At 40.4% G+C, this 18169-nt stretch overlaps 2 protein-coding genes across 2 annotated transcripts in view; one reads left to right on the forward strand and one right to left on the reverse strand.

The window, feature by feature from the left end:
- The window catches only part of tubd1 (tubulin, delta 1), a 146730-nt gene that overhangs the window by 66208 nt on the left and 62353 nt on the right, over positions 1 to 18169 (reverse strand). The window lies entirely within an intron of this gene.
- Positions 1342 to 17969, forward strand: bace2 (beta-secretase 2). Its single transcript, XM_054615547.1, has 9 exons — positions 1342 to 1932; positions 8221 to 8309; positions 9093 to 9309; positions 12819 to 12950; positions 13537 to 13671; positions 13939 to 14040; positions 14506 to 14655; positions 14763 to 14931; positions 16177 to 17969. The coding sequence occupies exons 1-9, from the start codon at positions 1645 to 1647 to the stop codon at positions 16416 to 16418; spliced, it is 1524 nt and encodes a 507-aa protein (XP_054471522.1). The 5' UTR covers positions 1342 to 1644; the 3' UTR covers positions 16419 to 17969.

The following is an 18169-nucleotide window of genomic DNA, read 5'->3' on the forward strand; positions in this document are numbered from 1 at the left end:
ATAAAAATACAAAAATGATGCATAATAATTAAACTCAAAGTGTTGATGTAACAAACACAATACCCTAAATATGAAGCAACACAACAATGTAATTTAGCAAATGTTAAAGGGGTTGAATAACTTATTAATTGGCTTATGCTCATACGTTTTTCGGGTATAGTCTGTGATGGAATTTGGGTATTTTCTTCCCTTTTCATATTACATATGTGGCTCATATGCCTATTTAAAAGACCGTTTTGTGCTATATTAAACAATAACCGTTTACTTTTAATTTGAAAGCGTATGCCAGTTTGCTTTCAAAATAAAAGTTTTCCCAATAATAAAAAATACAAAAATGATGCATAATAGATTAAAGGGGTTGACGAATTTATTAATTGGCTTATGCTCATATGTTTTTCTGGTATAGTCTTTGATGACATTTGGGTATTCTCTTCTCTTTTCATATTACATATGTGGCTCATATGCCTATTTAAAATGACTGTTTTGTGCTTTATAAAACAATAACCGTTTACTTTTAATTTGAAAGTGTATGCCAGCTTGCCTTCAAAATAAAAGTTTTTACAATAAGAAAAAATACACAAAAAGAATGATTGCATACTAGATTAAAGGCAAAGTGTTCACGTAACAAACACTATACTCTAAATATGAAGAAACACAACAATGTAATTTAACACAACACGGTAATTTAGCAAATGTTAAAGGGGTTGAAAAACTTATTAATTGGCTTATGCTCATACGTTTAATCGTATAATCTGTGATGGAATTTGGGTATTTTCTTCCCTTTTCATATTATTAATGTGGCTCATATGAGTATTTAAAAGACCGTTTTGTGCTGTATAAAACAATAACCGTTTACTTTTAATTTGAAAGTGTATGCCAGCTTGCTTTCAAAATAAAAGTTTTCACAATAATAAAAAATGATGCATACTAGATTAAACGCAAAGTGTTCACGTAACAAACAATATACCTTAAATATGAAACAACACAACAATGTAATTTAGCAAATGTTAAAGGGGTTGAATAACTTATAATAAACTTTTAATTTGAAAGTGTATGCCAGTTTGCTTTCAAAATAAAAGTTTTCACAATAAGAAAAAATACAAAAATGATGCATACTAGATTAAAGGAGTTGAAGAATTTATTAATTGGCTTATGCTCATATGTTTTTCAGGTATAATCTGTGATGAAATTTGGGTATTTTCTCCCCTTTTCATATTATTAATGTGGCTCATATGCCTATTTAAAAATAACCGTTTTGTGCTGTACAAAACAATAACCGTTTACTTTTAATTTGAAAGCGTACGTAACCGGAAGTGACGGTTGCTATGTCAGCCAGCTTGACGCAGTTTTCCAACTGTTGGTTAAATGGCAGCAAAACTTCCCCGAGTCGGAGCCCGGCCGCCGTCAAACAGTTATTAAAGTGTCAGCCATACTGTTTGTGAATCATGTCTGCTTGGTTTCCATCTTTTTTTGACCTGTTAGAGGCAGTGTTTTCGCGACTAGAGGCGTTTCCATGATGGCCAAACTGAAAACTTCAGGAGCAAACTTAGAGCAAGGAGCTTGAGTCCTCTCTTCTTCTTCTTCTTCTTCTTCATCTTTATTTTTTATTTTTTTTTTCCCTCACAAGACAAACTTGACACCGTCATGGCACACTGTGCTTCTGTCTCGATGTGGGCATTTGTTTTTAGTCTCTACTTCGGCGTGTCAGTGTGTTACTTCGCTATTCCCCTCAGAATATACACGGGGAGATACAACATCTCCTCGGATGCGGGTTTGACCCGGAGAGTCGCGATGACGTCGGATGGTACCGGCCTGTCCCTGGCTTCTGATCCGACCGGCCCCGTGGACTTTCTGGACATGGTGCACAACCTGCAAGGGGACTATGGCAGAGGCTACTACATAGAGATGTCCATTGGCACTCCTGGTCAAAAGGTAATATATTATTATATTCCTTTATTGATCCCCATGGGGGAAATTCAAGTGTTGCAGCAGCTCAACTACACAGACACAGACAATAAATACACATACAACTACACAGACAATATACAACTATACAGACACATACAATAAATACACATACTATACAACTACACAGACAATAAATACACATACTATACAACTACACAGACAATAAATACACATACTATACAACTACACAGACAATAGACAACTAACAACTACACAGACACAGACAATAAATACACATACTATACAACAAAATAAAGATAGAATCACAAACACTGTTACTGTTATATTTTGCATTTTTTGCACAGGTGTTGTTTTTTTTCAGTTTTTATTAAACTATTGTGCAGCTTTTGTGCAGAATAAAAACTGAAAATACACCTTTTTTTTTAGTGTCAATGCATTCACACAGGGTCATGTGTTTTATGCACACTCAACTTTATGTCATGTGTGGTGGGTCCACAATGTGATCCATTAAATAGCATCTAAAGAAATGGTTATTAAGCACTCTCTGTCTGTCTGCTGTCACCTGTCTGTCTGTCTTGATGTGCCCGTCCCCACTCATCTACCTGTCTGCATGTCTTTTATTGTTGTTTATGTATTCTGCTTCTGATATGTGTTTTTAGTGTCTAACAATACTAAGATAATCTTGTTTTTAGTCCATGTTCTATTTAACATAATTTTATTTTTTAATTTTCTTATATTCTGTTTTTAAGGTGACTTTGTAACATCTGTCTAGGGACTACAGATGAAAAATAGCCTCTTGGCTAACTCTGGGTCATTTATAGAAATGTTTTATTGATGTGCATTGTCCCTACCAAATAAAACAAAAAAACAAAAAAAAAAACCAACAATTCAAGTTGGCTAGAGTCACCCCAAGGCTTTGACTACCTAATTATACAATATCTATTATTTCCATATACTTAATGACTGCTTTACATGACCCTTACAGCAGGGCAAAGACTTGGGTCGTGGGAATATTAGGGCATATTTTGGAAGCGCTGTCCTTTTATAAAACAAAAATCAGATCTTTATTCATGCTTGCAGGATAGTAGCATGGCTGTGGGGGTGCATTAGCTGCCTCAAGTCTTCACGGCCTCTGGGTCTGAAGGTAGACTAAAGCCCCGCTCACATGCACTCACATGATGCTGCCTGTGAGGACCTCTCTCTTTCTTACCAAGCAGCTGACGGGGATTATGAGGCTCCCAGGGAGCAAAGAGCAGCTCCACACTTGGTACAAAACAGCACGAGCCCTCCAGGTATATTTGCTGCTTATTTTCCTTTGGTTGCACAGAAATAGGCCTGTGTAATTTACTGTCATTTTATACAGCTTGTTATGTAAAGTGCCTAACAAGATCATATTAATGATTAAAGGGGGACTAAATGGTCCCGGAAGAGCCGGCAGAGGGATTCTCCCGTCACTATAAAAAATACATGACGCATTAGGGTGTTGTGGGTTTAAAGGCTGTGCTTTGCCGTTGTGTTTTAAGAAGATGTGTTTAAATGGCGCTTAATCCAAAGGTGAATTATCTCATTAGTGACTTGACCTGTTGGTTCCTGAGCCTCTCAAGTTAAACAGATCAGAGCTTTAAAGACTCTTGGGTTGCACAGCTCAGATCCTCAGGCTCACAGAGGCTTATCAGTGCTACCTGCCATGTCGCTGCCCTGTGTCAACCTCTGAGAGGATAAGGCAGTATTTGTAAGAGTACAGTTCCCACAACACTTTACAAACAGTCCATTGTTGTACATTGGAAAATATACATGGTAAGATCTGCTGGTCTAGTTGAACACGGCCGTTTTAAAAGGGTTGCTCAAAGGAGGAAACTCTCCAAATCTAATGTTTGTTCGGACTATCATTTATTCAAAGCAACGTTGTTATTGCTGTGGTAAACCTCTAACTGCATAGAGATCAACTAGTACACTAAACTACACATGCCCTTTAACCTGGCACAGGTGTGTTTCCTTATCAGTAATCAACAGTCAACAGATAACTGAATGAATAACAACAAATTTACAACATTATCATCTGACTATTTCATCATCAATACCCAGTAGATAAAATGATTAAAAGGATTACTCATCAAACAAACCACCTGTATTATCATACAGGAAGCAGCTCAAAAATAATTTATTCCATATGGGAGTAAATATAAAAATGTATTTAATTTCTTGATCATGACAAAAGTATATTTGTTGTGTCTACTCCTCTCCTTGAACAATGATTTCACTGCAAGTCTCAACAAAACATTATTCCCATATTTTATTATTTATTTGCATTTAGGATGCTGAATCTCTACAGTTTTTTAGGATCCTGCCAGTGTTTTATATTTAAACAAGTACTGTTATCATTTAAACAAGTACTGTTATAGCTAATAGTACATTTTTAGATATTTATATACAGTATATTGGTATTCTGTATCTGAAAGGCATCTTTGGTTACCTATTTAAGGAACCGTGCTTTACCTGGTGAAATCTAATAGACCCTAAACGCTCAGTCCCATTAAGTGTCCCAGTAAGCAAATCTAGTGAGCGAGCGAGCAAACACAACGCCAAGACCGTGAAACCACGCCAGTTACGCCTGTGTTGTTTCCTGCAATGACATGACAAAATTAAAACTGTGACAAAGGTCTATTTGGGTCCTGTGTCAGGTGACAGTGAACACGGATGTGAGTACTTAATGAACAAATATATAACTTTGAATATTGACCTGCTGGATGATGATTTTAAGGAAAACATCAGCTCCACCTCTTGATATTTCTCCTCTGATATTCCAGCCTTTATACTCGTGTGCCTTGTGTATATTTAGGGTGAAACCATTATACCAGTTATTCATGCCAGCAGAACTCAATCCACGTTGGTTGAGATTGGTTATGCATTGCCAAAATGTCCTGTAACTCAATACTATTGAGTTATACTCTCAATATTATTCCAACTAAATAATGATGTGATTACAGGGCCGCGGTGTTAAATGAGGCGCTATTCAAATGAGCCCGCTAATTGCCGCATCTGTTAGCGTGCGGCACAGCCGGGCTGAGGTGTCGGATGGAGAGCCTCACATCTGCTAATTGGTACAAACAGGTAGCAGATGCACATTGCCACCATGGAGCCACTGCCAATTAGACAGCGAGCGCTCAACTGCAGGCTGCCGCATGCAGCGAGGGGTAGAGATTTGCCCGAGGCTCAGCAGCCGAGCCGAGGGAGGATAGTGTGACCAGAAAAGATACGCAGTGTGGGGATAAGGAAGTGCCCCTTGCTCCCCCCCCCCCCCCCTCCCTCCCTCACCACAAGGTTTCAGTATTTTCCAATCTGGCCTGTTTGGCCGGTTGAGGCCTCGTGTGAGTGGACCGATGCCATCTGCAAGGCGGCAGTGGGGTTTTAACTGGCACAGTCACAGTGATGGGACCAGGGCCCGTCCAATGAGGAGGAACTGATAAGCCTGGCTCCCATGGACGAGCCAACCAGCGCTTCCTGTGCCCGACTGAACCGGTTGATAACACATTGTTGATAATTACAGGGATTTTTCCACCCCCAAAGTTTTCATAATGGCTTCATGCACAACTGAGCACGACAGTGGGATGTTGGCTAAAAATAAATCATTTATAATACTTTTAATGTCTGAGAAAAATGGTGAGGTATAATGATGAACATGCTCAAGTTAGACATGGTTTAGGCGTGATAGGCTTGAGGAACTAAGCTTGAGGAATTGGATTTCTTCATGCAATTGTTCAAATTCCTTGTTCTTTGTCTTTCAAACTGTTAAATATTTTAAATTTACTACTTCCTGCTGTTCTGGTCTTTCTAAAACCGGGGTAGGCAACTTAAGGAACCTGTGCAACCAAGTGTGCAAGATCATTTTTTGGGGGGTTGTTTAAGTGCCGCATGTCAAATTACCTCTTTCACAGCATGCTGAATGAACCTATTTTTCTCTAATATATATATATTTCCAATGACTGTGACATCAATGAAAAGCCCATGTATAGACCTCTTTGTTGTTAAGTCATCAGGTGGCTATGGGGCATTAGCTTTATGACCCCGTCATGGTGAGAAACGCTTGCTAGCGAGTGCTAATGTGACCACTGCTCAGTCGTGGAGGTGACAGAAGTCTGCAAGCTAATTAGTTCCTGCTCGTTGACTTGATGCCTGGAGGACAACATTATCTCAGCCGCTGTTAGCTGGTCTCCACTGTGGACATGACACACACCAGGATGACTGGATGGTTCATACAGTCATGGCAGTAGCTAGAGGCAGTCGTGTTTGTCTCATAGATCACACAGAGAGCAATTATATTAGATGTGCATAGTCGTTTTTGCAGTTTGTGTGACACTGTAATCTCTATTAATTAGCGATACCGACGTCAAGTTTTTCTTAACCTTATTCAAGTTATTATGACATTTCTGCTTATGCCCAGTCCCATAATCGTGATATAATCACATACAGCTGTGAAGTGCACGCTTCACTTCAGTTTTGAGTGAAATATTTGTGAAAATCAAAGCCAATCAGCCTGCAGCAAAACACTGATAGCACATTTTGCGTTGCTTTCATTTTCCATTATACATTTATTACACATATGTGACAACAGGCCTTCTGTTGATTGTATTATGCCTTTATTAACTCCAAAATCTCAATCTCAAATAGGTGTAAAACCCCACTAACAGAAAAAAAGTGATGCTTTTTGTGTCTCTTTTTGTTTATCTTCTTAATTTCTCTCCTCATTATTTCCAGATAAATTTCCTTATCATGTTTGCGTTTTTATTTACAATATTTTGTTTTGTTTGCTGTTCTCCCTCCACGTCCTCTGCTCATCTTCTGCTTTTTCCTCCTCTAATTACTATTATTTGTACAAACAGAATCTTTAATGTCTTAGGCCACGTCCACACTAACCCGTTTTCAAATGAACCCGCTTATCTTTTTCTCCGTTTGCACAGAGCGTCCACACTACACCGCATTTCAGGGCACCGAAAACGAATAAGTTTGAAAACGCTCCCGAGGACGGAGAAGTTTGAAAACGCCGCGTTTTCATGATAGTGTGGATGACTAAAAACGAAGAAGTCCGAAAACGATGACGTAGGCACCGGCGTTCGCTATTTGATTGGTTCTTAGCAGTTATGACGTGTCATTCCCTGATTCGTCACCCCCTTACCACGTGACCCCTTTCCAACAACAGCCTTGATACTGATCGACTACCAGGTTAATTCAACATGGAGAATGTGGTATTTGTTACAAATGTTTGTACATAGATGTTCAAACGGTAGGGACTTAGGACCCAGGGGAGCACAGGTGACCCATGGCAACCCGGAGGGGGTTAGCTGTCTTTGGCTTCAGCTGGAATCAGCTGATATGGAGAGATTAGAGGGCGTGTCCCGCGGCCTTATCAGCCCTACAGAACACTAATGACGTACTAGTGTTGACCAGATGTATGGACCCATAATCTAGTAAACTTCGTTTAATGACTGCTCATTTAAAGTACATGTGCTGTCTGTGTGGGAGAGACAGAGTTAGACCTGCAGTGTTGTAACTAAGCTTGAAAAATAAAACTTCTAAAAACTTCCACGACATGTGTCTGTTTGAGTTCATGGAGGAAGATTTTAGAGGAAGTTCTTAAGTATCAAGCACGATGAGTATCAAGAGTAGTGTAATCTATTATCTGTGGCGTAGCAGAGAGCAAGGCAGTTCTCCAATCAGAGGATCGGTGGTTCGATACCCGGCTTCGGCAGTCGATGTGTCCTTGGGCAAGACACTTAACCCCAAATTGCTCCCGAAGGCTTGCCATCGGTGTGGACTGGATGATGAATGTTAGTTAGAGTCTGATGGTGGCACCTTGCATGGTAGCCTGTCATCAGTGTGTGAATGGGTGAATGATATGTAATATACTACTGATTGTAAGTCGCTTTGGATAAAAGCGTCTGCTAAATGACTGTAATGTAATGTAATGTAACCAAGCAACCAAATGTACTTCCTGTTTACACCGGCACGCACATGCCCAGTGTACGTGAATAGTCACATGATATTCGTTTTCAGGGGAGCAAGTCGAAAACGATGCTGAAACGCACGTGTGGACGGAGATCTTAAAACCCCGTTTTCATTTGAAAACGGGTTAATGTTAATGTGGACTTAGTTTCATTTTCAAAGTCTTCTCATCAATGCGTCACACTGTTACAGCTGTTACTTTTACCCTGTGACTGTAATGTAGGGTGGGTGTGGCCCGAAGCTGATAACTGTGACGGTTGTTAAAATAAACTCTCCTCTCGTGTATTTCAGGTGAACATCCTGGTGGATACCGGAAGTAGTAACTTCGCCGTGGCTGCAGCTCCACACCCGTTTATTACACACTACTTCGACACGGCGCTGTAAGTGGCTGGGACTCTTTGTGTGATCTAGGATTGCAAAATATCATGGATATTTAGGTTTTAAATAATGGGAATAGAAATATGGAATTATTAATAGAGGAATTATATGACCAGGCTGTATTGAAAATCGAGGAAAGAAATGTGTGTGTGCAAATTTAGGGTTTAAAGTGAACACCTAATTAATAAAAAAGAAAGTATGGTTGGTTAAGTTACTTTGCTTAAGGCTACTCCAGTAATATCATTAATACTTACATGAAAGCCTGCAGTGCTTTGACTCAGACAGTGCTTTAGTGTTGGAAGTAGTGTGTGCTGCACATGTGATGGAAGAATGCACTGTTCACGCAAAAGGGTTGTAAATTTACTGAATTCCTATTTAATGGGATGCCGGCAGATGATCTGTACATGTGATTAAAGAATGTACCAAAACATGCAATAAGACCTAGTTTAGATTTTTTTTTATGTGCATTTCCCTCCCAAATACGTCCACTGTTAAAAGGAATTCATTTAAAATTAAATGTTGCAGAAATTCCCACGCTTAACTTCCCTTGAAAAAGTTTGCGACCCTTTATAATCCTAAATCCGATACACAAACTCTCGGAAACATCATACCAATATTAATAAATAACATGATCTTTGCTATGAAATGTTGTTGTTACATGTATCTTTTCAGATAGCTCCTTTATTACAGTCGTGGTCCTAAGTTACCACACATTTAGCTTTTTATCTACCTGCCACAGGCTTTTGTAACTATTCCCACTGCTTGCCTTCTTCCCCTGTGTTCAGCTCCAGTACCTACCAGACATCTGGCCGGACTGTGGCTGTCCGGTACACTCAGGGCAACTGGGAAGGTGAACTGGGCACTGACCTTTGCGCCGTTACCAAAGGCCCAAATGGGACCGTCACCATCAACATAGCCGCCATCCTGTCATCTGAGGGCTTCTTCCTTCCTGGGGTCAACTGGCAAGGCATCCTGGGACTCGCCTACCCGATGCTGGCAAGAGTGAGAGAAACATGCTCTTAAATTTGAAATCATACTTTGAATGTTATTTTAAGGGGGCCATGTTGTGTTTTGTATGGACCCAGGGTCAATATAATACAAACAAAAGCAAAACGGTCTGCAGAATTTACAAACAATAATTCACATGTAAAATAACGCCATACAGAATAAGCATTTCATTGGAAAACAGTTGGTTTCATACAAAGTTTAATATTAGTGATCACATGATTTTTTCTTGAGCCTTTTTCTAAAGGTGCTATTGGAAACATCCCTATTTTCTGTCAACGGCTGAGCCAGCTGCTCGTAGCTTTCAGTGCCAACAGCGCTAAAAGTGCAAACTACAGCAAAAAGAGCAATTTGCTGTCACTTTGGAATGATGTGTCCTGAATCCAAACTGTATTGAATGGACTAGAGAAATGATACTTGTATGAGTATCATTCTTCCACCCTCTTCTTCCCCCTGGATGACAACCAGGACAGGGGTTCTTCCTGTTCCTCTGGTATTCCACCAGAAGCTCATTGGTTTTGCTGATATTGAGCTTCAGGTGATTGCCGTTGCATCATGTGATGAAGCTCTCTATCAGTCCTCTGTACTCTATGATAATAGTCTCTAAGTGAAGACAGCATGTTTCTCACTGGAGGTGATTCACTGGAATCATACATGTCAATATAGTGAATAATTCAATTTTGCCAAAAATTACAAATCCACATTTTTATTAAGTTTCTTCAAAGTCTGGACTGAAATGGAGCTAAACTGACTGGTTGGTGGACGCATGCAACTGAAAGGCGTTAATTCTAGTTATAACTTTTTAGTTCTGAGTTTGCGTCTAGATCATTGTGAGATATATCATGAGGCACGTTTGCCAGACTTCGCTGCAAAGAACTAGAATCAGTGCATATTAACAGTACATTTATAGTATTACTTTTATATGAACTTCATAAAATGATAACTAAAAAGATATCAGGTTTGATCAAGTTAATCGAGCAGTACTACATGACTTCCTGCTCGCCCACATGTCTTTCAAAGCACTGAACAACTCTGAGATCTTATCTGGGTGAAGTCATGGACTTTTCACATGACGACAGAAACATTTCATGTTCATTATTTATTTTCAGAAGCGAGGGTGTGATGCTTCTGCATAACAATAAAACCTCAAAAGTATTACCCCGTTGTACCAGATCAGTGAATTAGCTTTGTCATAGGTTCATTCATGGACTTGGAACATTACTTTCATTAGAAAAAAAACTACATATGATTATCTGGCCTCCTCGTTAGAAAAAATCTAAATCCATTTATTGTGGAAGAAGCACATTCTCAGAGTTCAATGCTTTTTTTTTTTTCAGGCTATTTCATTAATTTACAAGACACCTTATATACCAGGGGGTTTCAGAGTCTGTGACTGTGGACCTCCCCTCAGACAAAGTGGGTAAAATACCTGAGAACTACAGTATCTCTGAACTATTTTTAACTAAATCACGCAAATCCAGGCTGTTCTGTTTGATCCTGGTTTGATAGCATATGCCATATTTTCTCTCTCCTATTCACTGAGCCTCCCCTGAGGCTGTTAGGAGCCCCCCTGGGGAGCCCCTCCTCACACTTTGAAAACCGTATGTGTGAAGTGTGACACAGTCTCCCAGTGTCAGCTTTCTTAAACGCTATAACATCGTGTTGATGGGAGAAGGATGACATCAATGACATTCTTTCAGTGTGTGCCGACTACAGCAACCTTTGGTATCAAATGCCAGTGATTGAGGGTCATATATGTTCACACTGACCACTTTGAGTGTTCATGTTCAACTGGCCCGAGGGCTGTTTGTCATGCGCGAGATGAAAACGCAGCACTGAGATGAATCTGAAGAAGACAGGAAAGAGAGATTCATTACATTACATTACATTACAGTCATTTAGCAGACGCTTTTATCCAAAGCGACTTACAGGAAGTGTATTCAACATAGGTATTAAAGAGAACTACTAGTCACCAGAAGTCATAAGTGCATCTCCTTTCTTGAACAAGCATCTTAAAGCATAAACCAGAGCAGAAGTATAGTGCAGAGGCAAATTACTACGAAAACAATAATTGCAACAACTAATACGAATGCAAATAAGTACTAAGAGGAAGGCTCAGGGTAGTACTTCTTGAAGAGGTGAGTTTTCAGCCTGCGCCTAAAGATGGGCAGCGACTCTGCTGTCCTGACGTCAGTGGGGAGTTCATTCCACCACTGAGGGGCCAGGACAGAAAAAAGCTGTGACCGGGTGGATCGGCCGCAGGGACCTCTGAGCAACGGGGCAACCAGTCGCCCCGAGGCAGCAGAGCGAAGTGGTCGGGCGGGGGTGTAGGGCTTGACCAAGGCCTGGAGAGAGGAAGGAGCTGTTCCTTTCACTGCCCTGCAGGCTAGCACCAGAGTCTCAAACTGGATGCGAGCTCTTACAGGGAGCCAGTGTAGAGAACGGAGAAGGGAAGTTGTGTGGGAGAACTTGGGGCGATTGAACACCAGACGAGCTGCAGCTTTCTGGACAAGCTCCAGAGGTCTGATGGCCGACGCCGGGGCTCCGGCAATTCTTACAGATACACACGTGCACAGTGGTCAGAATATTGCTTCAATTACAACTTTTAACTTTTTTGTTAATCTGTTTTGAAACATCTTTAAATATTTCTGTTTTCTGTTGAAACATTAGTAAAAAAAGAAATACCAGCAGCTAACTGACAATACAGACTCAAATAGCTGGATCGCCTCTGTGACTATTTTGTCAATCTATTCAATTCCATTCTATGTTTACGTCCGAATGCATGTGCACATACAGATGTATGCATCAACAGCACCCAGGTAGACCTCATAGTTTAGGGAGCTAACAACAAAAATGTTTTTGCTGTTACAGCAACAAAAACCTTGTACGGCAACTTGCAATATATCTGCAGAGCCGATGTTCCAAGGGGTGATGAGTTCAAGCCTGATGTTGCTTTACACATAAAAAAATACTGATCCCAGTCACTTCCACACAGTGAGGCATATTTTTCGTTAATTAAACACTGGTATCGGATCGTTACTCAATATAAGCGGATACCAAAGGCCCAGGTATTTGTATCCAGGTTGAAAAGTTGGATCAGTACATCCCTAGTTAAAATGTAACTAACGTTGACAGGCCCACAGTTAATTATTTAAGTGTTTTAAATCATTAAAACACTTAATGTTTTTATGATTTAAAACATTAAGTATGGCTTCCTAATGAGGAAAACAAAGTTGTCTCCAATATCACTTGCGACAAAAAAGGTCAAGGTCATGTTCTTTTATTTAAGTATCAGTGATAGAAGCGAACCAGCGTATTTTTCCATTTAATTCCTGATTCTTGTAAATTTGTGTCAAACTTCCTCGCTGGTATTTCTTGTTCCTTAAAGACATTTGTTTCCTCATGTTAATAATTTATTATCACTGTCTGTCTATACTTAATGTACTCTAAGTCAGTCTTAAATAATCGTGTGTTAATTATCACACATCTCCTGTCTCCTCAATTAGCCTGACTCGTCCGTGGAGCCCTTCTTCAACTCTTTCGTGAAACAGCTGGGAATTCCTGACATCTTCTCCCTCCAGATGTGTGGAGCTGGAATTTCAGCCAGCAGCACAGTGGACCCCCCTGGAGGAAGTCTTGTGAGTAGTGAGGAGGGGCTGAGTGTGATCAAATGAACTTATCCTTTGACCTAAGCAGTCTTCTGACCTTTTTTTTTTAAGATTAAGTACCATGCCTCTAAATGTGTATTTTTGTAATACAGAATGTGGTTGAGCACTCTGACTAACATAAAACCCTTCACCGGAGGATCAGACATAGCAGCTGAGTGCAGTTTAGAAACATAATAGCTAGTATCCTCCTTGTCAATGTGGTTTCTCCACTGGAGGCCCAGTCTAGTTAGAGTGGAGCTAATTAAGCTAAGATAGCATCCTGCTGAGAGCAGGTCTGTTGCTGTCGTACAAACGGCCTCGGTGCCTCGCTCACTGCATCTCCATCATGTGACCCACTGACACAGACAGATGGATGAGATGGCTGGGTGCTTGTGTGTGTGTGTTTGTATGTGTGTGTGTGTGTGTGTGTGTGTGTGTGTGTGTATGTGTGTGTGTGTGTATGCCAACAAATTGTGCAGGGATCATACAAGCCGTTGCTAGAGCGAACTATTGTTGGTTTTTCACTGTTTTTGTGACCTATAGATGATTGAAGAATCATTTTTTTCTCCTTCTTTAGATCATGGGAGGGGCTGAACCAACTCTGTATCGGGGGTCCGTGTGGTACACCCCTATAGTAGAGGAGTGGTACTTCCAAGTGGAGGTTTTGAAGCTGGAGGTTGGCGACCAGAATCTGGACCTGGACTGTAGAGAGGTATACTTCTGACTAAACTATATATTGTGTTTGAAGCAGAAAAGCAATAAGTTGGAAACCGATTACAATCTTTTTGTTGTGAATCAAGAAATATGAGTTGATTGTATCAAGGTTACAACAAGGAAATTAAACTTGAATTTGAGTCGCAGTACTGCAGGGGAATGTGCTCAAGAGCTTCCTGGTTTTACATTCTTTAGTTTGCTCAAGGTCCTCCTGTTGAACTGAGAATAACACTACCTCACTTCTCTCTTTCTCCCTTTCTTTCAGTATAACATGGATAAAGCTATAGTTGACAGTGGGACCACGCTGCTGCGCCTTCCTGTCAATGTCTTCAATGCGGTGGTAGAAGCCATCACACGCAGCTCTCTGGTAAGCTGCCGTCTCTCCACAGACGGTGATGAAACATGTTGTCAGAGCAAAGCGATGCAGGGGAGGATAGTACACACTCACTCACTCACACACTCACACACTCACACACTCACACACTCACACACTCACACACTCACACACTCACACACTCAAGGACGTCGTGGCTTTGAGAGGAAGGATCAGGAGTTTTGTCTGCTATAAAAAAATATGTGTGCGCGGCCATGCTTTTTTGTTTCTCTTTCCTCATTCTACATTTTTCACCTTCTGTAACTGCACATAAACAGCACTCAAGGTTAGTTTGAAACTGGAAGCAACATTTTCAATTAATGTACCCACATCCTTGCGGATGAATCCCAAGTGGAGAAATGACACGGAACACAAAAACCTGTCTTGGTGCCGTACTGACCTTCTGATTGTGTGTGTTTGTCCTTCTGTCTCCCTTTTGTCTATTCCCCTTTGTTTCAGATCCAGGACTTCTCTTCAGGGTTCTGGGATGGCAGCAAGCTTGCATGCTGGATGAAGGGAGAGACCCCCTGGAGGTTTTTCCCCAAACTGTCCATCTACCTAAGGGCCACGAACACCAGCCAGTCCTTCCGCATCACCATCCTGCCTAAGGTACCTGGATAAACGTAAACACAAAAACAAGTAATCACTTCTGCTCCATCGACACTAAGAGACACAAGCACTCATTGGTCCTCTTTTATTTGCCTGTGGTGTCACAGCTGTACATTCAGCCAATCACAGACGTGGACGGCACGTTGGACTGCTTCCGCTTCGGGTTGTCTTCGTCAGCTAATGGCCTGGTGATCGGCGCCACTGTTATGGAAGGCTTCTACGTGGTGTTCGACCGCGCCCAGCGGAGACTGGGCTTCGCGCTCAGCAGCTGTGCAGGTGAGGGAACAAACGAGACTTTAATAAAAGAAAAGTATGTCCAACGTATCAAATCATGTGTCCGAAACATTGTAATTCAAAAAAGGGGTTTACTGTGTATCTTAAAAAATGTGTTAGAATAATAGTTATCTACAAAGAAGAGTGTATTAAGTTGTACAGATTGTCACCCCGATATTAATATTTTATCAGCCTTATGATAACATTTTGTATGAGGTTTAAAATTTGTGTGGCCAATCTCAGTATGCTATTTTTGTATGTTTTGTAAGGAAGTGCTGAACTCAATTTTTCACAGCAGTTTACACAATCAGGGCTGTATTCATTCTCCATTATCAACATATGCAGAAAAATCACCAGAACACTTGATATCATATTGACTGTCAAGTTTCAGTGTCAGCAACTCCCCATTCATAAATATATGCTATATATCTATAGCAAATGCTGCTGCTAATGTTGCTTTAAGACATTTAACTTTTAACAAAGAAGAAAAATCATAGTCCAGAAGTCTCTAACGTGCCTTTATTAACTGATAACTTATTAAAAAGCAAACAGTTAAGGACAATGTATTAATTGACATTACTTGCAGGTTCACTGACTAAATCCCAGATAATATCCTGTTCATCATGACCTAAACAGAAAAGGTTAAACCTTTTAACAGTGGAACTTCCCTGTAGTTCTGTGCAAATATGAGCCTGGGCAGGGCCTCCAACTCTACACTTAAAGTACAAAGATCACCTTTGTTCCGTATTAAGCAAACAGACTTAGCAGATTTAGGCTGAAGGTTAAGGATGCAGGCTTGTGACAGCAGGGTTGCCAACTCTAATTTCCGAGCTGGCTGGTAAAATCTTATACCGAGAACTATTCACACCATCGTCTGTTGATGAATAAAATAATGAACCTCTTAATACTTCAATGATGCTGCCAGTCTAAGATAACTGTTGCTGTTTTAAGAGGCTGCCGCAAGAATCTCATCTATAAACTCATACATAAAGTGTTTATTCAGCAGTGGTTAAACACTTTTGTTATTAAAAATGTATGGATGAACATGTTTTGATATTATTTTAACTTATTTAGGGCTGAATAGATGATACTAAATGAGTGCTTTTTAAGGGTCAAGAGGTTCATTTAGTTTTTTTTTGGCTGGTGCATAGATAATAATTTATGTGTTTTCCAGCACTTTTATATTTGACTTTTTACTTGCCGGTCAGAAGTGAGACGTGCAACGATCTGTCTTGTATCTTTGTGCAGTGAGCGACGGAGAGGCTCTTTCAGAGATCGCAGGGCCCTTCTCTGCAGCAGACGTGGCGGCCAACTGCTCTGGCGGGCCTCTGAAGGAGCCTCTGATGTGGGTGATCTCCTACGCCCTGATGGGTGTCTGCGCATTGGTCCTCATCATCCTGCTGCTCCTGCTGGTCCTGCCCTGCCGCCACAGGAACCGCTCCGGGGAGATTACCGACGAGTCCTCCCTGGTCCGCCATCGCATCAAGTGACTGAGGGGAAACGGACGGGCGGACAGGGCCAACGGCGAGCCGAGCCCATCCACTGCGGTGCAGAAGGGGGTGAGGCCCGGCCTGCACCAAACAGTGACCCGCGCCTCTGAATGTCTGACTGACTCTAGAATCCACTCGACGGCTTGGTCCGTTGAGATAGACACAGACAGATCCACCGCCTCTTGACAGGAAAATCAAGCCCCAAAAACTCTTCTTCAAAACAGCTGTTGGTGACGTTTTTTTATGGATCCAATTTCTTGTTTGACAGTGACTATTGCTTATTCTCACTGATAATTGGTGATACCATGTCATGTGTGACACGGGGGAATACATTCAACTTAGTAGTAGAAGAAGAACAGATATGCAACTTCTCCACTTACTCTAGTAAGCCAACAACATGATGTAGCTACAGAGCAGTTTTTAGTAATGGGTATGACTTACTTTTTCTCAACTGTAAAGGCTCTTTTGCTATCAGTATTGCTCTGCCCGTAAACTACAGACACAGATGGAAGGGTGAACCAAAGTATAAAACACTTAATCACCAAATAAACTACAGACGCACACTAAACAGCACACCAGCAATGATCTATGACAGTATCATAACAGCTGAGGGTGGAATCTTCCTTATAGACAACCTTAAGGACACCAGGTGGGGTGACGTAAACACTTCCTGCTCAACAACCATTGGTGCATTCTTTACATTTTTTAAAGTTACTGTTTTTCTTTCCAGGCAAACTGCATTAATACTTTCTAAGGTCATACAACCTCTTAAGATGTGCCTTTACAGTCTGTTTTTTTACAGTCTGTGATCGGTGAAGGAATATTTCTTGTGCCTTCTTATATTTTGACGTTAACCTTCAGTCCTCTATGCAGGAGTTAAGGGGAAAAGCTGCTGAAGCGATCACTGTTAATAGGAAGGATATTACTAGAGGTTATACGCGTTTACAGTGCCTGTAGTGCCTTTATGTCTCAGCTCACTGCTTTAACTAAATGATAGACAGTATCGGCAGTTTGAGACATAATCTGCTAAATTGCACTTTGTTTCTTTCATCAATCAAAAGTGTATTATAAAGCTAAAGATCAATATTTCTCAATCTGTTATGCAATTTGTTGTATTAATGTAATCTTACTAATTCTCCATGTCCAAGTTTGTATTTAAATCTTTTTGAATGTGATTGTATTATGCCAAATGTTTCCTTTTTAGACACTAGATATTCAAGGGTACATATTTATAATGCGTATTTTATACAAACACTAAATCAGACGATTTATTTTGGAGCTGACACATTGGATACACGTGCTGATTCTGGGTTCCTGTGGACTGCAGGCAGTTTTCTTGCAAAGCTGAACGACTTGTTGGCAACAAAAAGTTGTCAAGCGTTATGTTACAGTTTCTTCAAACAGAGTTTCAGAGTTTTAAGTTGCCAAATTGAAGCAACACTTGAATCTTTGGATGTCACCTATTTATAATTGTATTTCTTTTTCAGTGCCAAAATCGTACTTGTGCTGTTAATAAAAGAACTTGGGACGCAATCAAAGATGTAAATCCTTTTAAATATATAAAGGTGTGTTTTTGTGAAAGGTTACTCAAGAACAAAATGCATGTTTGTGTGTGACTTGTGTTTATGTTGGCATACAGTGTCTTTATCTAGCAGCTTAAATATCCCTATTAATTAAATTAAACACTTCAACCCTATTTACAAAGATTAGAATACAGACTTTAACTACAAATACATAAAAATAGAAAAAAC

Source organism: Anoplopoma fimbria, chromosome 1 (genome assembly GCF_027596085.1).
Source record: "Anoplopoma fimbria isolate UVic2021 breed Golden Eagle Sablefish chromosome 1, Afim_UVic_2022, whole genome shotgun sequence".
In the NCBI taxonomy this organism is placed as follows: Eukaryota; Metazoa; Chordata; class Actinopteri; order Perciformes; family Anoplopomatidae; genus Anoplopoma; species Anoplopoma fimbria.